This window comes from Protopterus annectens, chromosome 14.part0 (assembly GCF_019279795.1).
Source record: "Protopterus annectens isolate FY-2018-M chromosome 14.part0, PAN1.0, whole genome shotgun sequence".
Classification (NCBI taxonomy): Eukaryota; Metazoa; Chordata; order Ceratodontiformes; family Protopteridae; genus Protopterus; species Protopterus annectens.
In genome coordinates this window covers 129407349-129431266 of record NC_056748.1, presented here as the reverse complement: position 1 = coordinate 129431266, position 23918 = coordinate 129407349, and the positions used below count along the sequence as shown (strand labels likewise).

Sequence of the window (23918 nt, the reverse complement as noted above, 5' to 3'; positions counted from 1 at the left end):
ATTAGCTTTCTGGTGTCATTCTAAGGGGATCCAGTATCTGTCTGGGATGACATGATTGACAGACCTCGATGCTTTGCCAGAGATGGCATGCTTCTGTCACCCCTGGGATTCCAGATACTGGCTAAGGTTCTTGCCACCCCTATAGTGCCTTTTTTTAGGCAGTGTCCCAAAGGCCAAAATTCCACTGTAACAGCTCCAAACAAATGCATTCTGAGGGTCATGCTACTTAATGCTAGAAGTCTAAATCTCAAGATGCACTCACTTGAAGCTCTCCTCAAAATGGAGAATGTTGACATGTGCTCTAACGGAGACCTGGTTTGAAGAGGCAGAAAGCACCCCTGCGCTCCCAGGCTACAACTCATTCTATTCCTTACGGCCCCAGAATACGTCCAGAAGCTCCAAAGGTGGTGGTGTCTCCATATTCTTAAAGAATACACACACCTCTAGACTGGTAGCCCAGCATAATGCATCCGAGATACTTCAGGTACAACTAACACTGAGTAAGATGGCGATACAAGTCATAGCCTGCTACAGAACCCCAAACATGTCCCTAGGCTCTCAATTCAAGTTCCTAAGCACCCTGGAATCTATCAAGGTCCAACCCAATACTCTCATACTGGGTAACTTCAACTACCTTCCATCAACTGGGAAAACTGTTCAAGTACCAGTATACAGGCACAATGCTTTCTGGAACTTATCAGTTCCAATGCCCTGGACCAGCTCATTTTGACCCCCAGTAGAGGAAGCAACATCCTTGACCTGGTTATCACCAACATGGGAGACCATTTCTCCACATCTATAGTCAATTCCTCCCTGGTTAAATCCAACCACAAACTGATCACCATGGAAATCTTCATCTCACCTACACCTCCTGCTAAGGTGACCATCCTGAAAAACTTTTCTAAAGCCGACTTTGGGATCCTAAAAACAGAGGTGGCTAACTTCTCGGCACCCATGCCAATGGAAGATAGCTGCATGACTGCCTAGTCATACACCAATGCACTGTATGAGTACGTACACAAATGCATGGACGTTGCCATACCAAATAGAACTAAGACACTCTCCTCCAAAAAAAGGAAGCCAATCTGGTGATCCCCAGCCATCAATAAACTCTACAACATAAGGAAGAAACTGTTGCTAAAAAAATGAAGTCAGAAGACTGGAAAACCTCCCTTATCAGTCAACAAAAAGCTGAGATCCCTTATCAAATCCTTTAAAGCCAGCTATAAAGGCAGAACTCTGGCTGACACTAAAAACAACCACAAAGCCTTCTATAGCTATATCAAAAACCTCCAAGGCAATACCCAGATTTGGTCTGACTTATTGCACAATGGCACTTCCTATACTGAGCCAACAAATATTGCCAATGTACTGCCCAACAGATTCATTGCCAACTTTACCCATCTCTTCCTCCCAAGGGCCCTGTCACAATACCAGAAGAAAGCCTGGTACCCATCATTTCTGTGGCACAGGTAAAAGCTGCATTGTCCAAACCCAAGAATACAGCATCCGTAGGACCTAATAATATCCCTGGCTGCATCCTACATGAGCTGCAAAATGAACTATTATCACATCTGTGTGCCCTGTTCAATCACAGCCTTACCTCAGGCTATGTCCCTAATGAATGGTGCACTGCTACAGTCATCCCACTCCATAAATGGGGAGCAACTACAGACTCTGGGAATTATTGCCCCATTGGCCTGATGAGTCTGGTATGCAAAGCTATGGAGTGCATCATCATGGACCTGCTTAAAAAAGGTATAGGCAATCTCTAAACACTTGACCCCCACAGAGTTTGGCTTTGTCAAGGGGAGATCCTGCCCACTGAACCTGGTTGACTTCTTCGAGGCAGTCACCAAGACTGTGGATGAGGGTAAGGAAGTGCATACAGCCTACCTCAACCTGGCCAAGGACTTTGATACCATTCCTCACTCAGGTATCACTGATAAACTCACAAAACTAGGCAGCAATCCTTACATCACTAGGTGGGTTGCAAATGCTCACAGACAGTACCCACAGAATGAAAGTTGTGGATTCCAAGTCAAACTGGTGACCAGTCACAAGTGGAGTCCCACAGGGCTCAGTCCTGGGCCCTCTCGTGTTTGGCATCTACTTCTCAGAAGTCCAGACCAGCACAGAAAGACTCTGGCTGACCAAGTTTGATGATGACTGCAAGCTAGGAGACATTATCAACTCCCCAAGTGATGCAGACATCCTACAAAAGGGCCTTTCTGAGACCAATGACTGGTGTCGGAATCATGGCCTGAAACTTAATGCCAAAAATGCGTTATCATCCCCTTTGGAAAATACTCAGTTCCCACAAATTACCACATTGATGGGAGCCCACTGAACACTGAAGGGGCCATAAGAGATCTGGGCACCCAGGTCGACAGCCACCTCACCTTCAACCACCACATTGCCACTGTGGTCAGAAAGTCCTTCTACGTGGCACATCTTATATCCACAGGTTTCACAGCCAGGAAGATAAAGGTCATTATCCCTCTCTATTCATCCCTCATTAGACCAGTCATCGAATATAACACCCTATTTGGCATGTACCTGACCAGACACCTACAACAGCTGGAGAGGCCACAAAAGTACCTCACAAAAAAGATCCTAGGCCTTAAACACATGTCCTACATGGACAGACTCAAGAAACTTCAGCTGTTCTCAGTCTCTTATCGTCTACTTAGAGGTGATCTCTGCATGACTTACAAAGCCATGTCCGACCCAGCCCTGCTTGAATGCTACACCTAAAGAAATCCCAATCCCCCCGCGCCACATGCTCCAGAGATCACAACCTCATTACCACAATTAACAGAACATGCTGGAGGGACGGGTTCATCTCCCAAAGACTGCCCATACTCAGGAATAAGCTTCCCATTCATGTCAGACAGAGCACCTCACTGGCCCTCTTCAAGAGAAATATTAATGAGTGGATGGGTAACAGAAAGTTCACCCCAGGGATTGCTCCAGTTGCCCTACTGGATAAGGGCACGGTGAACTAACATCGGGTGGCATTGTGCCTGGGCAATTTTTTTTGGCTAGGCTTGTAAAGGCTCCGGAGCCATTAGCCTAGTACACACATATGAACCTATGAACCTAAAAGCAGAGCTGTTACAGGCAATGCAGGAAATCAGCTGTAAATAGTTACCACTGTTTACTTTAGTGGCTAAGTGGAGGTAAAACAAAAATTACTTCCAAGGGTTCTTTTTTTTTTACTTTTTTAAAGAGTCAGCTATTAATTGGACAATGAACGCATGTGGCTCAGACCTCAGACTGCTTAAGAATGGTATGTTGATAATCATTATATTTTCAAACCGAAAACAAATGGACCAGGCACACTGAGGATGGCTGAGAATAAATTTACTGCAAAAATAATATACAAGCGCTTTCACCCTGTAATGTAATGAAAAGGCAGGGTGTGTCTTTTAAATGCTTTGGTTTCTTTAAATATTTTGGTTTCTATAAACCTTGTGTCTTTAAAGAATTGGCACCTTTTTAGAGGGTAAACGGTATTTAAATGGAAGCACTTCAAATTTTTTTTACTACTTGAAAAAGCCTTGCACTTGGGCAGGGTGAAAGCGCTTGTATATTATTTTTACAATAAATTTATTCTCAGCCATCCTCAGTGTGCCTGGACCATTCGTTTTCAGTTTGCAGTTATTGGTTAAACGGTTCCTACTACATTTTGGAATCATTATATTTTGGTGTGCAGTGCATCTCTTTTGAATACCAGCTTTGGTCTAACTAGTAATCTCTCCACATGATAACGTATTCACTTAATTCTGACACCACTGTTTTGTGTTCATTAAGGTGCTCCTAAAATTGGAATCCACAGTCCTCTAGCATCAGTACTTTTCATATCACTGCATGCCTAATGCAATGCTATAAGCAGACTTGTTTATATACAAATAAATTGACATTTTTCCATTACATATTCATATGAATCATTACAAAATGATCATGACAATAATACTGAAAGCTTCTGTAACATTTTCTAGGCATAACTGGCATGGTAAATATTGATGAATATGGAGAAAGATACATGGATTATTCTGTATTTGACCTTCAGCATTTTGGCAATATTTCAAAGTTTGTTCCGGTGCTTCACTTTGACAGCTACAGAAAAGTAATGAGGTAGGTAATTAAATATTTATAGTAAACATTATTTCTATTCATTTTGTAACAAGAAACGCTGACTGAAGAAAACTGAATTACCATTAGGTTCAGTTCGGTAAATAGATTTAACAATAGGGATGCTTCAACTGCTTGTTCATTTCATTTACACTGATATATTTTTCCTTGTCTATTACCAGCAATGACATTTCTATTTATGTAGTTGTATTTACTGCTTTTGAAATCAGTACAGTTTATGGGCGGCCACGGTGATGCAGCGGTTAGCATTGCCGCCTCACAGCAAGAGGTTCTCCGGTTTGATTCTCGGCTGGGGTGCCTTCTGTGCGGAGTCTGCATATCCTCCCTGTGGTCGCGTGGATTTCCTCCTGGTGCTCTGGTTTACCACCACATCCCAAATACATGCAGTAGGTGGATTGGACACTCTAAATTGGCCCTAGGTGTGAGTGTGTGCATGCCTTCTGTGGAAGCTTGGGCTCTGGGCTGACAATTCAACACTGTAAAATTCCATTGCCAATCATGAGCGGACCGATGATCCGCTGTGGCGACCCCTAACCAGGAAAAGCCAAAAGAAGAAGAAGTAATCAGTACAGTTTATAGCATCGTATCTGTGAAATATTCTTCCCGTCTATTTCTTCCTTGCACTTCCTTAACTTAGAACTCTTAATTTCAGCTCAGGACTCTAAATTTTTTAGAAATAATAAAATGCAAAATTATTGGTTTGTGAGGATTCCATTAGTTTGGTTGCTCTGTAGATAGTCTCTATACCAAACATAAGGAAACTAGATAAAGATGAAGCTAGTCATGCACGCTCTCATCATTCATTAAAACCCAAAACACCAAACAGTTGACATTTTGTTACGTGGGGAGGGGGGAAGCTCCGCTTAACTCTGCATACCCCCCCCCGAAACAAAAAGGCTAACTCAGGTTACCAAACTTCAGGATGATTTATGTTATTATTATTGGTCACCTGGCCCATTTCTGGTGCTCAAGCAAGTGTGATTTTACAAAATATGAGGGAGCAGTTTCAATGCATCACTCAAATGCAGGAAAAATCTTAACGATTTAGCGCTTTTGACCTTTTAATGAAGAACATCATCAGAATACATATAACCCCTCCCAATGATTTAAATACTTTACAAACAAATAAAACACATCATGAATGGTTAACAGCACCAAGGTGATCAGAGTGCATTGTGAAATGTACAAAGACAGTTTGGGAAAAGGAAATCTGTTGCCCATGGTCACAACAAACAGAAGGGCCACAGGAGCCCGTGGCACCAAATTCTTCTTCTTCTTTTTTGATGTTCACACCTGATTTTGTTATCCAAAAAGATAATTTTTCTTTTCCAGATTTTCATGTTTTCAGTTTCAGTGGTGTTGACATCACTGATGTGCATGTTAGTCTTTTTAAGAAAGGCTTTACTTTTATACCTAGAAGATGTTTGAATTTCGCTGACAGTTACTGAACTGAAAGTTTTTATGAAGGTTTTTAGAAGGAAATTGAACTAGATTACATGGATCTTTCATCTGATACCTACCCTTGTATCAACATCTTTCTTTGTTTGAGAAAAGTTGTATACAGGACCTTAGGAAATTTGGTCCATGAACTCACAAGGTGTAAGAGATTTAACCTTACACAGTATGAACACAAGGCTTTACAGGAACTGTTTCACAACAAAGAAATTAGGGTTATAAAACCTAACAAGGATAGGTTGTACTTATGAATACTGAGGATTATTTATATAAATTATCCTACATAGTCATGGGTGTTCATCATATCAGGTTGTATCCATCAATGAAGTTCTCCAAACATACAGGATGATTAGTTTCACTTTGAATGACTGCCTCATGGATGGCACTATTTCCATCCAGGACTCCAATTTCTTGCATGTTTCTAAACCTAAGATGCTTGTAATGCTTGGCATCCCTAAAATATATAAAGAAATTTACAACCCGCCATTATGACCTGTTATTGCTGCTAGGATATGCAAACTCTTAGCTGTTTTCTCATTAACACTAAACTGAGGCCTTTTTCTGGCAACTTTTCCAGTATCCCGAAAAATTAATGGGATTTTCTGGACCAATTCCAGGGTTTGAAGTGTGAACAGCATCACATCCTAGTGATGAGTGAGATTAAGGATTGTTTATAGTCACTCCCCAAGTACATGGCCTTGAGTGGTTCAGAGAATTTATTATATCACACACTAGGCTAAGTGACATTATGGTCAGAACTTTATGCCATTTTATGCAGCTTGTATAGAGATACAATTTTTTTTTTCACGAAAAGGTGAATATCTCATACAGATCTCAGGAGTGGCAGTAGGAGCATCACATGCTCTCATTTTTGCTTACACGGTATTGTGTCAGTGGAAACGTCTATATGTTCGTGAGTGTTTATACAAGGGGTACTTGAAAACTTATGCAACATTCCTGGATTATATTTTTTTTTTCATCTGGCAAAATGATCTAGATAAATTAAATGAATTTTGTGGGCACCTTTGTGCATCTATTGACTTTCCTAAATTCACTTTCACTAGTAATTCTAAGTATATACATTACTTTCACTAGTAATTCTAAGTATATACATTTTTTGGATGTCAGTTTGTGTAAGAAAATTATTTCTGGGCACTTTGATGCTGACAAATCTTCTTTTTCTAACAGTTTACATTAAAACAGTACCCGTACATTAGTACCATCAACAGGCAGTTTATTAAATATCCATTTTGGTATGAAACTACTTCAATAATATCTATACTCTGGGGAAGAAGAAAAGTATCATTAACAGGCAGTTATTGGACTACCCAGTTTGGTATGATATGACTTCATCACTACCCATACAATGGGACAGGAGACAAATATTATCAAAGGGCAGGTTATTATACTGTCCAGGTTGGTAACAAATGATCAGGCTTTCCTGCAACAGCGTGATATTTTCAAACAAACGTCTTTGGCCAAGAATTAACCCTCTTGGCTTACTTTCTGAAGTGATATCTTTGGTAATAGATGGAAGGGGAGAAGGTAGGTACCCATCATATTAAAAAACATTTTTGGTGGTTTAAAAACAGTAAGCAAAGACTTTGGAAAAATAATGTTTTTGCACTACTCTATAAGTCAGGGGAGCTGGGATGCTTTTTATTCTGGAATTTAGGATCCATTCCAAGGTTTAGTTATAAATCCATGCTTAATTTGAAAGGAATTTTTGAGAACAAACATGACAGTGGTGCAATCAGTAGTTACATGGTTAAGTGTGGTGTGTGCTGTTCTTGTCATTATATTCATGTAAGATCTAATGTTAGAGTGCATGGCTTTCACAGAATTTCACAGCGTTTTAAAATGTCCAGGGAAATGTAACTATAGCACCAGTGGTATGATTTATATTGCTTGTTCTATGTTCAAAGTGTTTATGATTTTACAATGGCAAAACAGAGAGTGTGATTTTTTTATATAATATTTAAATTGCTGGGGGGGTGTTGCATGTATGCTGATGAAGTTCTTCATTAAAAGGATGACAGTGTAAAGACTTTGGCAAAACAATGTTTTTGCACCACTCTATAAGTCAGGGGAACTGGGATGCTTTTTATTATTATTAGAAGAGACCAAATGGCTTACTGGTTAAGATCTTTGCCTCCCATGCACAAGGTACAAGGTTCGATCCTGACCTTCGACCAATGCCTGTTTGGATTTTGCATGTTCTCCCTGTGTCTCCATGGGGTTTCTTCCATGTTCGAAAAACATGATGAGTGTTTCCATCTCAAATTCACCAATAAATGAATCTGTGGGCAGCAGCACAGACTCTACATTGTGCCCAATAGGGGGAAGACTTGTACAGGCCAACCACTTTGGGCATCTACTGTGGTGTGCATCCTCATGATAGGAGAACATGGATCACAGACTGTGCGCTGTGGCAGGGCTAGCCACTCGATGGTGTAAAATATGGCTCTAGGTGATTCGGTCATGTTGACTAATGTCTCCAAAAATGGGCATGGGTAGTTATTGGTGATAAGTGGGTTGAGGACCTGGTCTACCCTGACCCAGGGACCCTTGCTAATGGTGGGAGGCATATATGTGCCCCTATTGGCCAGTGTGTGCCTGCCATAAAGCCCAGCAGGACTGGATCAATAAGCTACTGGCTGCGGTGTCTAGTTGCCCAGCCTGGGTTAGCTCTGTTGAGCGCAAGCTGGATGTAAAATCAGCCTGCCAAACATGAACTGACAGGATGCAGCTTAGAAGTGGATGACATGATGATACGGAGGAGGCTGGACATCCTATGTATCCAAGAGATGAGATGGAAGGGCAGTGCAGCAAAGCCATTTGACTTGGGATCCAAAGTCTACTACTCAGGTGTAGGCTAAAAATGGTGTAGGAATTGTGGTGAGAGAGAGGCTTCAGAAGGGATATCATCAGAATTAATGACAGACTCATTGCAGTCAGACTCCATTGTAATGGTAGGACACTATTCATAATCTCAGCCTATGGCACACAGCAGGGTTGTGATAATGAGGAAAAGACTGCATTCAGACAGCACTAGTGGCAGTCAGACTCCATTGTAAAGGTAGGACACTATTCATAATCTCAGCCTATGGCCCACAGCAGGGTTATGATAATGAGATAAAGACTGCATTCAGACAGCACTAGTGGCAAACAGACTCCATTGTAAAGGTAGGACGCTATTCATAATCTCAGCCTATGGCCCACAGCAGGGTTATGATAATGAGATAAAGACTGCATTCAGACAGCACTAGATAAAGCAGGACAACATGAACTGGTGTTGATAATGGGTGACTTGAATGCACATATCGGGACAGGCAGAACAGGATATGAGGATTGCCTGGGTTCATATGGGTGGTGCAACAGGAATAAAGAAGGAGTGGCCATTTTGGACTTCTGTCTGGCACATGGCTTGATAGTAGCCAACACATGGTTCAGAAAGAGAGAGAGTCACAGGATCACATACGAGAGTGACCAACATGCAGCTCAGGTAGACTTCCTCCTAATAAGGGAAGGGCACTGGGGTAGAATCAATGATTGCAAAGTCATTGCAGTGAAACAGTCAGCCCACAGCATAAACCACTGGTTGCCACAATCAGCTGCAAGCAGGGTCAGAGAAGGCTCTGAGATCAATAGAGTCCAGGCTGAAGACCTGGAAGTTGACTAGAGAGAAAGTACAACAGTCCAAGGAATTACTCTGGGCTCTAGCACCCCAAGAAGAGGAGGAAAGAGGTGGAGTTGAACAAGAATGGCAGCACCTAAAACAGCATGTGTTAGGACTACAGAAAAGATATGTGGCCAAGCCAGGTATGGGAATAAGGTACATAAGGAAAGCTGGTGGTGCAATGCAAAAGTCCAGGAAGTCATCAAAACAAAGAAGGAATGCAGGAAGAAGTGGGAGATAGAAAAGACCCACCAGGCTAGGAATGGATACTGGCTGGCTAACAAAGAAGCTAAGAAAGAAGTTGCAATAGCAAAGAATAGGGCATAGGGGGCACTCTACCAACTTCTGGAAAGTGACTCAGTAAGGGGCACAAAGAAACTATATCAGGTTGCAAGGCAAAGGCAGAAAGATAAAGAAGGTAGTCAGACACCCTTTATAAGGGATGCCAGCAACAACCTGCTCACCAGTCCAGAGGGCATCAAAGGCAGATGGAAGGAGTATTTCCAGCAGCTTCTGAATGAAGAAAACCCCATAGAAGCTGTACTGCCCAAGAAACAGCCTACAATGAGAGAAGAAGAGGAGCCCACCTTAGAAGAAGAAGAACAGCACTAAGGAAGATGAAGTCAGGGAAAGCAGCAGGCTCAGATGAGGTCACAGCAGATATGATAAAGATGCTGGGTGAGATAGGGGAGAAATGGCTCCTGAGGGTACTAATAGCAGTGTGGAGAGAAAGGCGTATCCCAGATGACTGGAGAATAAGCATACTTGTGCCAGTGTACAAGAACAAAAGGGACATCCACAACTGTGGGCAGTACAGAGGCATCAAACTCCTATCACATTGCATGAAAGTTCTGGGTGATTGACAAATGGATACATAGAGTAGTAGAATGTAAGATGGGAGATGAGCAGTTTGGATTCGGATCAGGATGCAACACAACTGACCCGATGTTTGCATTGAGACAGAGTCTTGAGAAGAAGCTAGAGATGAGGAGAGAGTCCAACTGGGCATTCCTAGACTTGGAGAAAGCATATCACAAGGCCTCAAGAAAGCTGATCTGGGCAGTACTGCGGTGGTTTGAAGTCCCAGAAACATTGGTAGAATTAGTACAGGCTATGTACAAGGACCCAATGACTCAAGTACGAACAGTGTTTGGCCTCACAGAGGGGTTCCCAGTGGGAGTGGGTGTACATTAGGGTTTAGCTCTGAGCCCACTGCTGTTCATACTGGTGATGATCTACATTAGCAAACAGGTTGGAGGGGACAGATCAACAAAGCTGCTGTATGCAGATGATGTGGCAGTACAGTCAGACTCTGAGCTATAACTTCAGCAAAGGACAGGAGAATGGGATGCAAATATGAAGGCAGATGGGATGAAACTAAACACAGATAAGACGGCGGTAATGGCAGCAAATTGGGGAAATCAGAAGAAGCTGAAAATAGAGATAGAAGGAAAGATAGTGGAACACATAAACAGCTTCAAGTATCTGGGAGGGGTAGTTGAGGAGAAGGGTAGTCTGAATGAAGAGGTCAAAGCTAGAATCAGAGGGGCTGCAGCCAACTAGCATATAGTATCAGGTGTAGTATATGACAGAGGAATGCCAAAGAAGCTGAAAAGTAAGGTGTACAAGACAGTGGTGTGACCAGTACTACTGTATGGTATAAAAACCAGGGCAGTAAAGGCAGAACAGTTGAAGAAGCTAAAGGTGATGGAAATGATGTGCCTGAGAAGGGTAGTAGGATGCACACTGTGGGACATGTGAAGAAATGAGGACATAAGAAGAGAATCCAAAGTAGCTCCAATTGCAGGAAAGATCAAAGAGAACAGATTATGGTGGTTTGGGCACATGTGTAGAAAAGAAGACAGTCTGGTGAGCAAGATTTGGGAGAGACAGGAAGAAGGTAAGAGGAAGCGACGAAGTCCAGCAAAGAGGTGGATGGATTGTGTGAAAGAAGATCTGCGATACTGAGGCATGAGTGTTGAAGAAGACAGGAGTGTGGCACTGAACTGAGAGCTGGCCACAGTCAACACGATACCCCGACCCCATGTAGAAAAATGGGAAAAAGGGGGCTGATGATGATGATGATGATGATGGTGGTGATGATGATGATGATGATAGTGATGATGGCGATGATGGTGATGATGGTGATGATGATGATGATGATGGTGATGGTGATGGTGATGATGATGATGATGATGAGTGCTAAATCAATAACAGTTTTACTGTGTCCAGTTGTTCCGCTAATGTTTTTTGTGGTTTCATCATTTGGAACACATGGTTGTTCATTTTGTGTTTTTGACTTGTAGTTTCAATGTTGTCATTCAGCAGTGCTTTGCATTGCCTCTTTGTAGTAATATCTGACACTTCCATATTAAAAGAAAGCTGATTTAAATTCTGTAATGGGAAATGCACAAAATTGCAGTCTTTTGATCTGGTTCTTTTCTTACTGGAAATCTGCATATAGAACCAGGGAATTTATCCTTTGTATGCATTTTCCCAAATATGGAAAGCATTTGTAACTTGTATTTTCCTCTAGACTTGCATCATTAGTAATGTTGTAGTACATGCAGCTGCGGTTTTACTTCTCCATATCTTATCCCGTCCTTACACAATTCTGTGCAGAGACTGCTGGGTGATGGCAAGAGAAAGAATATTTAATAAATACATCTAAGCAACTGATACAGTTACATGTAAAAACTGTTCACAGATAGCTGGTGAATGGTTTGGAAAACAATCCAATGTGTTTAATATAGTGCTGTAGAAAGTCAAAATATGCTGGCAGGCATTTCAGTGATTCTTTCCAAAGATCCACTGACACAATGTCTATGTCCTTTCTAAGGCAGCGCAGAGACCCACCAACCTGCCACGAATACACGTTTTGTTTAATGGCATGGTATGTAAATATAATGTGCTGTTCTATTGGCCCAACTCACTGGCAAACCCATATTATTCAGAAGACAGACTTACTTGTACAAGAAGACATTTGGGGCTTCTGCACTGTTTTAACAAAAAATAAGATTAACAGAGCTTTGCAGCTTTGAGAAAATGCATTTCTTTAAAATGAAAACAGTAGGTTAAAATGTAAGTGCCATAAGCTTAACAGATCAATAAACATTTTAAAATCAGTCAGCTCTTGTGGGCTGAATGATCTCTCTCATGAAAAAAACAAACATTGAATGCGCTTACCATGTATCCATTCAGGTATGAGAGTCTAGAAGAATAGAATGCTAACTGCAGATGTCACATCTCTCAACAAAAGAGGCGTCTATCCTTTCTCCTACATCGGAGCATTCTTCTGCAAAAGAGCCATGCTGCCTTCAGTGAAAACATGTAATATGTACAAATGAAATTAATGATTTATATATGAGATTGCAGAGCGCTCTGTCTAAACAAGTGGAGATATTTGCAGTGTTTATATGCGTAGTGTTGGATTCACTGAGCAGTATGGTGACCAAGTTCTTATGTACCCTGTGCTGACCATATCCATTACTCATTTAACTTTCCGCAGAGAAGGGCATTTTAGTTTGCAACATTTTTTTTATTATAGGTTATAATTTTACAAAGACATATAGTCTCTGCTTCAGAAGCATCCTCCTTGAAGTAATGGGTTTGTCAGTGTAAATGAAATGTCCTTAACTTTTTATTCTACTATTTTTAATTATATTTTTAGACCTAGGTAGTAGATCATCTTTAACTTTCTACTTAAAATTTGTTGTGTGAAAGCCTTCATTTTTGTACATAGAGGTTAAAGCTTAATGTTGCCAGCTAATAAGTGGTTATACTATCAAAATGATGTCACACAGCTGTACCTTAACTAAAGCCAAGGTTACCAGATGTTGATTAGTGGCTCAGAAGCTTGACAGAGTGGGAAGGTTGGAGGGGCTTGCCCACTGGGGGGAGGGGAATTCCCACATGGCCCATGCTACTGTTCTAATGACATGGCCTCGACTGGTGGTTGGAGGCTTATCATAATGCGAGGAGTCAGTGCTGGGAAATCCATGGGTGTGTCCACGTAAGATGGCAAACGTATCTTCTGTTGGCACATAAGGGAGAGCATGCATCATAGCTCTCAACCTCCTTGTACAAAAAATTTGAACAAAGCCAAAAAGTAATGGGGGGACAAAGCCCCAAAAATAGGGGCAAATTTTAAATATTGCTCTTGTAAACTTAGAAAATTGCTAGAATTAAAGGTGTGTTACCATACATTTTTGGAAGGATATGAATTCTGAAACTCAAATGCCTGGCATTATGTAGTGAATTCAGTCCTCACTGATTTCCTACAAAAAATACAAAAAAATCTGAAATGTTAAGAGGAATGGGCCAAAAACACAAGGCAAAAATCTGAACATTTGTGAAAATCTGAACAGTTGAGAGGTATGGAATGCATGCATGGACAAGAAGGCATAGATGACAATTGTGGCAACACAAGGACTCGAATTTCCACCAGGAGTGAGATTAGGAAAAAAACTGAAACTGTTTTCATTAGGCTGCTGACAACAGCACAAAATACCCTCATGTTTCCCTAGATGATGCCTCCACACCAGAGATTAGTGTCGGTCTGACTCAGAAGAGGATACAAAAAGTGATGAACCACATTAAATAATGAACCCCATTGTTGTGGTGGTGTTGTGGTAGCGTTGTCGACTCACAGTAAGACGTTGTCCTGTTCAATTCTCAGCTAAAGTGTCTTCTGTATGGAGACATGCGTGAATGGCATACCTTCATTGAAGGTTGTGCGTCAGGGCTTGCAACTTGGTACGTAAAAATCTACTGCTAATCATTAGTGGACCGGTGTTCCGCTGTGGCAACCCCTAACCAGGAAAAGTCGAAAAATACAACAACATTGTCTGAAAACAAGTTGCACTCTTTTATGCCTTAATCTGCAGTGTGCACGCAGATACAGGTTAGTAACAATTCATCGTTCCATGTTGTGATAAAGTGAAGACGGTCTAAATGTGCAGAAGAAGACATATGCAAATGGTTACCTGATGACATACAAATGGAATGGGCTAGCAAAATAAGGGCCTAAAGATCTTACAATGTATGCAAGGTGAACATAATCACAATTCATAGCCTTGTATAAAAGAAAGTGTGCAGCTGCACCTGTCTTTAAAAAGGCAAAGCTTCTCCAAGATTTCTTCATTACATCTATGAAGAATATTTGGAGTGACAGTAACCCTCTTGCAGCAGCATAGTATATCCCTTTGCACTGCTTGTTCCTACTGGTATATGTTTGTTACCATCCAGCACCAATGAAAGCTCTGCCACCGGAGGTTGGGGAATGATAATTTCACTGCTCAAGAGATTCATTGTTTTAGAGAAGACTGAGAAATTGTACAGTCTTGTTTGATATTGTATGTGTTGTCTGTATACAAAATTGATAGCAATATGTGCCCATCCCATGCCTGTGGAGACCAAAGTATGTACAGCTTTTTCTATACTTGATACAGGGACCTTTCAAAGACCAACTGAGGACATGTTGGGCATTTCACAGGCCTCCACCTATATAACATTCATCAAACACCTTGATATAATGCTTCCACATGTGAAGGATCATGTATGGTTTCTGAGAAAGCTAGCACCATGTCTGAATTCAATGTCACTACCCACCTCTTTGAAGTACTGGGTGCAAGAGATTGCACATCAGTAGCAGTGTTCCCCACCTGACCCAGACTTACAAAAATCTGTGAAGATGAAGGGCTACCATTCCATGAACTCCCAGACAATGTGTAATGCAGATGAGGTCATAACCAATATGTCAAAAAAACAGCCATGCAGTTTCCTGCAAAAAACACCAAAAAGCTCCATGGCCAGCGATAAAAGACAAAACACTTTAATAGAAAATAAAAATAATCTCCAGCACCTTGGCCAGATACAGCCTTTTCAGAGTATAATTCACACAATTCCATACTCTCTTTATATATATATCACATGCACTCAATTAATAATTAACCAATTAAACACTATAATTAAAACATTCCCACTATAAGAAACATTTCCAACAACATTCCCTATTCAACCCAACAGGAAAAAGTGTTCAATTTTAAAATCAAAACAGATTATTTTTTATGTAACCTATTTGTAACATCATCAGGTGATAAATATTCACATCTATTCATTCTAAAACACTTGTCTGCAACCCAGATGGATCTTTATTGTGAAATTGTTGAAAGTGTATAGCCAGTGGACTTACCTCTCTGGCTTTTTTAATATCTCTAACATGTTCTTTAAGTCTAGCAGAAAAACTCCCTTTAGTTTCTCCTATATAAAACTTACCACAACGACATTTAAGTCCATATATTACCCTCTCACTCTCACAATTATATAGTACTTAATCCATTAATACTATCAAAATGGGCATTGAGCTTTTTGGTGGGTTTTACAGTGATACCTCAGTTTCGTTTGGTGGATATACATCCAAGTAGTTTCCCTTGTTCACGTACCTGGAACACATTAGCTATTATACCGCTTTATGCATGCAAAAATTTCAGACAGCTTTCTATTCGGTAAGTGCAGACACTGTGCAAATGTACCATATAACTACATATGTAGAGTTTCCATAAGTAGTAACATCCCAAATATTCAACGTCTGTTGCAGTCAGTACCAGAGACCCACCAGAACCCTAGTATCTGATATTCGTATTATACCAACAGAATATGGTTGAACACTGTTAGAAAACCATTCAACTATAAAAAATAAGTGACTTGTGCCAAAGGATGTCACCAACACGGTAAATACCCAACAAAAGATTTGTTTAGTGTTTTCGTCTTGTTTATATCAAAAGACTTCATCAGATGCACTTTTGATATAAACAAGACAAAAGCACTAAATAAATCTTTTGTTGGGTATTTGCCATATTGGTGACATCCTGAAATCTTTTGATATAAACAAGACAAAAGCACTAAATAAATCTTTTGTTGGGTATTTGCCGTGTTGGTGACATCCTTTGGTACATGTCACATGCTTTTTATAGTTGAATGGTTTGATAACAGTGTTCAACCATATTCTGTTGGTATAATATGGATATCAGATACTAGGGTTCTGGTGGGTCTCCGGTACTGACTGCAACAGAGTTTGAATATAGCACATGTGTTTGGCCTGCTTAAAGCTCTGTTCTTCTACCTTGATATGTTGGCGGGTGTCAGGGTGTGTGCTTGTGTGTGTGTGTGTGTGTGTGTGTGTGTGTGTGTGTGTGTGTGTGTGTGTGTGTGTGTGTGTGTGTGTGTGTGTGTATGTCTGTGTGTATGTCTGTGTGTGTGTCTGTGTGTGTTTGTGTACGTATGTGCCTGGCTACTAGCTGTTTATGTGAATGTGTATGTGTGTATATGAGAAAGAGAGAGGGAGAGAGAATGTATGGGTCTCTGTATGAATATGCATGTGTGTGTGTGTGTGTGTGTGTGTGTGTGTGTGTGTGTGTGTGTGTGTGTGTGTGTGTGTGTGTGCGCGCATGTGTGTGTTTGTGTGCGCGTGTGTGCATCATTTGTGCGAGTATGTATTTGTGTACACCCTTGTGTCTGTGTGTGTGCTTGCCTCTAAGTACCCGTGCAGCTGTGTTGCATGGGTTGGTTCACTGGAGAGACTATGCACTTGCTCCAGCTGTGTTGTGTGCAATTCAGAGACATGCAAATGAGTCACTATGAGTTTTTTCTCAGTTTGACTCATTCATGTCTCTGAATTGTTAATTATCACAGTAGCACGAACAGAGTGCACCAGTAAAGCACTAACAGTGCTACAGTGATAGTGTCTTTGAATGCACCCCAGTTTCTCTTTCATTTTTGGAAATGACGAGTATAACCCCCACTGTCTAGAAAGAAAGGGAAAAGCTAATAAGTATAAATTTTGCAATACCGTAACTCTCAACTGTCCACATTTTTGCAAAATGTCCAGATTTTTGGCTCATATTTTTGGTCTGTTTGTTATTAAAATTTGTAGTTTGCTGGAAAATCAGTGACAATTAAATTTACTAAATAATGTTACTAAATAATGACAGACATTTGAATTACAGATTCATGTCCTGCAGAAAATGCATGGTAATACAAAATATTTCATTCTATCAACTTTCTAAGTTATAAGAGCAATACTTAAAATTTGTTGCTATTTTTGACCTTCACCCCCCCCCCCGTTATTTTTTTAATTTTGTCCAGAATTCTTGTGCTTAGAGGTTGAGCATACCTCTCAACGCCTTATTTACAAGAGATGTAGACAAAGGCAAAAATAATGGTGGTACAATGGCTCATAATAGGGACACATTTTAAATATTGCTCTTATAAACATAGAAAGTTGTTAAAATGCATAGTAACACAAAAGATTTTATTCTATGAAGTATATGAAATCTGAAATGCCAATGTCTGTCATTATTTAGTGACTTCAGTCCTCACTGATTTGGTGGAAATGCACAAATTTTGGGAGGATCAGACTAAAAATATGAGGCAAAATCTGGACATTCTGTAGAAAATCTGGATGGGTGAGAGGTATGGAATAGATTAGCTTTATAACTAAACACAACAGATGAAGATACCTACTGAAGTGATAAACTGGAAAGGTTAACCAAGATCAAAAATATGTATACTACAAACAATATATGTTTTGTGCGTGTGTGTGTGTGTGTGTGTGTGTGTGTGTGTGTGTGTGTGTGTGTGTGTGTATATATATATATATATATATATATATATATATATATATATATATATATGTGTGTGTGTGTGTGTGTGTGTGTGTGTGTGTGTGTGTTATGTTATATATACTAACAAAAGCCCCAGCACAATATAAAAACAATATTTCTTGTATTTATTTCACATCCCGCAACAAACCCAAGACCAAGGGCTTTACTCAAAGCTTTTTCAATGTTGTGAGTTTCATACTTGCAAACATTTATTTATTTATTTGTTTATTTTACATTTGTTGTTCAGGAGAGTCTGACTGGATGCATATCCATTTTCAGCGGAGGCCCAGGGAGAAAAGCTCCACAAATCAATTACAAGCAATTATCATGAGTATAACCACAGTAGCATTCATGTTTACATAGACAGTGTATAAGCACATTAGATGCATAGTATAAAAGCAGCTTTTATGATTTTATGCAGTTAGAATGAGACAGCACATAAGCAAAAAGCCAAGCAGGATAAGCTACATATGTGAGAAAGTTTACATGTTTTGCAATTTTATTCAGATAGTGTGAGTACAGGTTTGGCAGGGACAGGATTAATGAAGTAGGCAAAACAAGAGTTGAGTGGTGAGGTATTTACACTAAGTATAAAAGCAAATGTAAAGAAGGGGAAGAAAAGTCTATAGAAAAAACAGAGCCTAGCAGAGTTTTATATATATAGGGACTACATTTCAACTGTTAGGGATCACCACAAAAGCAATCAAAACAGTCTGCCATTAACAAAATCCTGTGCAGCTAAACTGCTGTATGTTCATGTAGCAGCACTGCCACCTGGTGGATTTTCTTAAATATTGTTAATGAAAAACCTTATTTAATCCAGGTTTCAGCAGTGTACCCAACTGTACCATCCATCTCCTTTCTTTGTGATTCAATATTTTATGTTTCATATTCTAAGCAACACATTCAGAAACCCTGTCAATACCAACAAAAGTAAACCTGGCTGACGTACGTCGAAGCGTATGTTTATACCAGGCTGCGCTCCCTTTCACATCTATTATCACTTAAAAGAATAGCCATTCAAAACTTCCAAGGTGACAAAGTTTGCCCCATATAAAACTCTTTCACAATAACATGCTGCCAAACCAATGTGTAACACATGTTATTCGATTACAAATTTCAAAAACTTTTGAAGTATTGAATGAAGTAAAATGCTTCATTTTGTAACCTAATCGCAACAAGGATAGTTTGCACAAGGTGAGCATCCTGTCATAGCTCTGTTTATGTCCTCTGTTGCTCCCCTCCCTTGAACCTATTTATAGGTAGAAAAATGACTTTTCAAATTTTTATATTTTTATATTCAAATGTACCTACACTGTCTTTACAGTTTAAAGTGGTCTTCCTCAGACTCCAGGCAATTTTACTCTTAGTTTCAATTACCAAGTCAATATTGTACCCACTTTTAACAAAACTATGCTCACTGAATCGTCTGACTCTGTCTCATGAATTCCAACGTCACTACATATCCTTCTCATTCTTAAAAAATGAAATTTAGAAATATTTTTGGATGTATGTCTGGGGTAACAGCTATTGGCTTGCAGTAAAGAATTTTTATGGAAGGGTTTTGTTGGCGATATCATCTTAAGGATAAGAAATTCGGGTTAGACATACATTTACAGAGGAAAATAAACACACATGAAGGCAATCAATCTGGTTAAAACCGGAAAAGGGGAACAACCCTTGCTTCTTCCTTTATTATAAAGCACATAGTCATGTGACCTCTCTTGACCTCTCCACACCAACAATGTCAGTGTAAGAGCACACATACGATCATTCACTCTCTTTATTATTATCAGCCAGCACCCCCACTTGCTCTTACTTTTTATACAAATACATTTTAAGAACATATTCTTGGACAACTTTTCCTTCACACTCCAAATATGTAATGGATGAACTTTTCGATCTTTGCTTTTGTAGCAGGTTTAGTAAAGACATCTGCAACCATGTCCGTTGTCAGGCAATATTCAATGCTTATTTTGTCATCATTAAGTGCTGACCTGACAAAATGATACTTAATGTCGACATGTTTACATCTCTGTTGGCTTACTGGATTCTTCGACAAAGGGATTGCTCCTTGATTGTCCTCAAATATTGTTACTGGCACATACTTGCACTCTTCATCCATTCCACTCAACAGCTGCACAAGTTACAAACTCTCCTGTGTTGTTGCTGCTAATGCCATGTACTCTGCTTCACATGTAGATAAAGCTACCATTTTTGCTTCTTTGATTTCCATGAAATAATAGGCCCGGCCGTCTCTATTGAGGCTAAAGCAATAACCTGTTGTACTACGTCTATCGTTTTGATCTGTTGCCCAATCTGCATCACTGTATGCTATAAGCTGAAGTTTCCCTTCACTTTCTTGTAACACAGTTCTCTCTCCAATGTACCTTTCAAGTATCTTAACACGTTTGGCTAGTGCTAAATGAGATTCACTCGGTTGTGACAAATATTGTGAAAGTTTACTTACAATCCAGCTAAGATCAGGTCTCGTGCTTGTCATAATATTATATCAACCTACCTCAAGCTCACAATATTGTCTTAGATCTGTAGATTCACTGTCACATTCAAAGTTTGTTTTTTGTTCGGAGGAGGTACTTCTTACTTTACAATTAGACATACCAAATTTCTCAAGAATTTTCATAATGTACTTCTTTTGGTTCATCTTTACTTCACCACTATTTTGGGTAAAAATCAATGCCTAGAAAATGTCTTAGCTTTCCCAGATCTTTCATTTTAAATGTAGCCTTGAGCATTTCCTTTACATCATTTAGTGATTCATTGTTACTAGCTGCTATAATGAGATCATCAACCCATATAATTAGAACTGTTTTATCATTTTCAGCTTGTCTAGTGTATACACAATGGTCTGCTTGGTTTTGGATAAAATTATTTTCACAAAGATAATCATGCAACATTTTGTTCCAGTTACGCCCTGATTGTTTCAATCCATATTATGACTTATTCAGTTTACAAACCAATTTTTCATCATTATTTGATTTCTTTTCACTGCGGTGGTGGTGCTGCGGTAGTGTTGTCACCTCACAGTAAGATGTTGTCCTGTTCGATTCTCAGCTAGAGCATCTTCTGTGTGGAGACATGTGTGAATGGGCGTACCTTCGTTGAAGGTTGTGCGTCAGGGCCGGCAACTCAGCACATAAAAATCTACTGCTAATCATTAGCAGACCGGAGTTCTGCTGTGGCGACCCCTAACCGGGAAAAGCCGAAAGACACAACAACAATTTGATTTCTTTTCAAAACCTTCAGGTTGCTCCATATACACTTCACAGTCAATTGGAGCATGTAAATAAGCCGTTTTTTGCTACTGGCTCTATTGGGCCTGCCAGTCAGTATGGACTAGTTCAAACACAACTTTTGCTCTGGCATCTGTTTCTGTTTCTGCTCTGTACAAATTTCCCTTGCGTACAGGTTTCACAATTTTGGTTAGGTCTCTCAGCTTTACCTTTAATTTTCATTCCTTTTGCCACTTTTTCTAATTTTGACACATCTTCAAAATTACAGTGACCAAGCATTTTATGTCATGCTTGAATGTCATAACAGCTCTGAGATGCATCATAAGGTATCTCACTATCGTTTTCTTCATCATATGTGTCTAAATAATAGAGTCTATCACACTCGATTATGTTAAACCTGGTGCCGTTTTTATATGTGTCTAAATAATAGTCTATCACACTCAATTATGTCAAACCTGGTGCTGTTTTTGTAGATGAGTTGGTCCTGTCCTTGTTTAAAGTTGATTGAGGCCCCCTTAGATGTTGCTGCCTCAACAGAAAAAAATGCTTTGTGGATACTTCAGGATATACAGCGCCTGAGTCATCATCACCTTTACTTTGCACCCCCCTGTATTTAGCAGCCAAACCTCTGCATTACCGCTCTTCTGTGCAGACCCACAGGTTCTCATTCCATCAGCTAATTCCACAATGTGTTCCTCCAGTTGGAAAGTTGCATCAAAGCATTTAAACGTTTTCAGGTCGTTAATTATATGTGATGTGGCGACAGTGTCCACCATTAATCCTGTCTGTTTTAATTCATGAATTTGATGCTCATTTATTCCGAAGACAAATGTGTGATCATCTGCATCAGTTGCTTGTTTCACATTATCTTTCTTCTTTCGTCTACAGTTACTGTCCCTGTGGTTAGAGTTTTTACACAAACTACACCACTGTCTCTGGCCTTTATATTCTCTCCGGCATTCTCATGCCTTATGTCCCTTTTGTCCACAGCTATAGCATATAATCTCTGCTTTTACTCTTTCCCCAAGGCCACTTGCCTTCATCACATTATCATTACTTTTGTTGGCATTTAATTTCCCGGTATGTTCATAGCTTCTCAACCTTGTTTTGCACTCACCAAAGCTCACTTTATCATCATCTTGCATGATGTGTACTGCAAATGGTTTAAATGTCTCAGGCAACCCTTTCAGAATCATTGCTAATAGTAATCCATCACTGAGCTTCTCCCCAGCATTTCTAGGTGCCGTAATGGCCGTCTCAACACTAATAATATAGTCTGTGACACTCTCACTGATGGCCTTCTGGAGGCTTGTTAATTCAGTGTATAGGCTAATTACCCATGGCTTCCCTTTCCTGGCATAATGGTCTCTCAGGATCTGAAGTGCTTCTCTACCATCATCTGCGGCCTCTCTCATGACGAGGGACAAACTTTTGTCGTCTAAGAACTGTATTAGTTCTGCATAGGCCTCCTCATTTTTCTCAGCATCGTCGTTGCCTTCCTCCTCGTTCTAGTTGTCTTTTGCGTCCTGCTGCACATTTTGCAAAATCGCATCTTTCAGCCCTAGCAAAAGCAGGTGCCTCAGAAACGTTGTCTCCCACAACTCGTAATTTTTCTCATCTCCGTCGAAACATAGTCTATGCCATCGGCTTCCTACTTCCCTCCTGGGCCCATAACCTGTTGGCGGTATCATCTTAAGGGTAAGAAAGTCGGGTTAGACATACATTTACAGAGGAAAATAAACACACGTGAAGGCAATCAATCTAGTTAAGAATGGAAGAGGGGAACAACCCTTGCTTCATCCTTTATTATAAAACACGTGGTCATGTGACCTCTCTTGACCTCTCCACACCAATGATGTCAGTGTAAGAGCACACATTCACTCTCTTTATTATTATCAGCCAACAGGTTTCCTTCTTCTTCTTCTTCTTCTTTCGGCTTTTCCTGGTTAGGGGTCTCCAGAGCGGATCACCTGTCCACTCATGATTGGCAGTGGAGTTTTACAGTGTCGACTTGCCAGCCCGGCACCCAACCTTCCACAGAAGGCACACACATGCACGCACTCACTTCTAGGGCCAGTTTAGAGGGTCCAATCCTATAGACTGTATTTGTCATCACTGTTACATCCATCTTCTTTTGTAGTCACCAAACTGTCTAAAAACTTATATTTGACAAATTGTATTCTATCTTAAAATTAATACCAAACTTATTTTGGTTCAAGAACACCACAAACATTTTCATTCCAAATTGTTGAATAGTCATCCAAATATTGTAGGCATGATCAAATACATCTGAGAAAGTTATTATTGTCACCATTCCAGGCATACAGTTCCTCCAAAAAAATGAAACTATCAGAGTAAATAGGGGTAAACTTTGCTCCCATTGCTATCGCACTAATTTGCAAATAACTTTCTGAAAAAAGAAAGCATTCTTAGCTAATACTCGATGCAATAACTTAGTTAATTTATTATCAAATTCAGTTGCAATGCTCAGAGTCCATGTTTATCAAGAAAATGTTTTATAACCCTTAATCCCCCTTTATTTGAAATATTGATATATAATGCATTTACATCCAGTGTGACCATACTGTATCTTTCTTTCAAGTTTCGTCTTTTAACATATTTAAGAAATGTGTAGTATTCTTCAGTCTTTCTAGAATAACATAAAACTGGCTTCAAATAAAACTCTATACAGGCAGAGAGAGGTTCTGT

At 39.9% G+C, this 23918-nt stretch overlaps 1 protein-coding gene across 1 annotated transcript in view; it reads left to right on the top strand.

Annotated features, from left to right (window-relative positions):
* The window catches only part of LOC122788632 (guanylate cyclase 2G-like), a 699012-nt gene that overhangs the window by 209696 nt on the left and 465398 nt on the right, over positions 1-23918 (top strand). Inside the window, 1 exon segment of the mRNA XM_044055531.1 lies at positions 4005-4140. Coding sequence (XP_043911466.1) covers positions 4005-4140 — 136 coding nt within the window.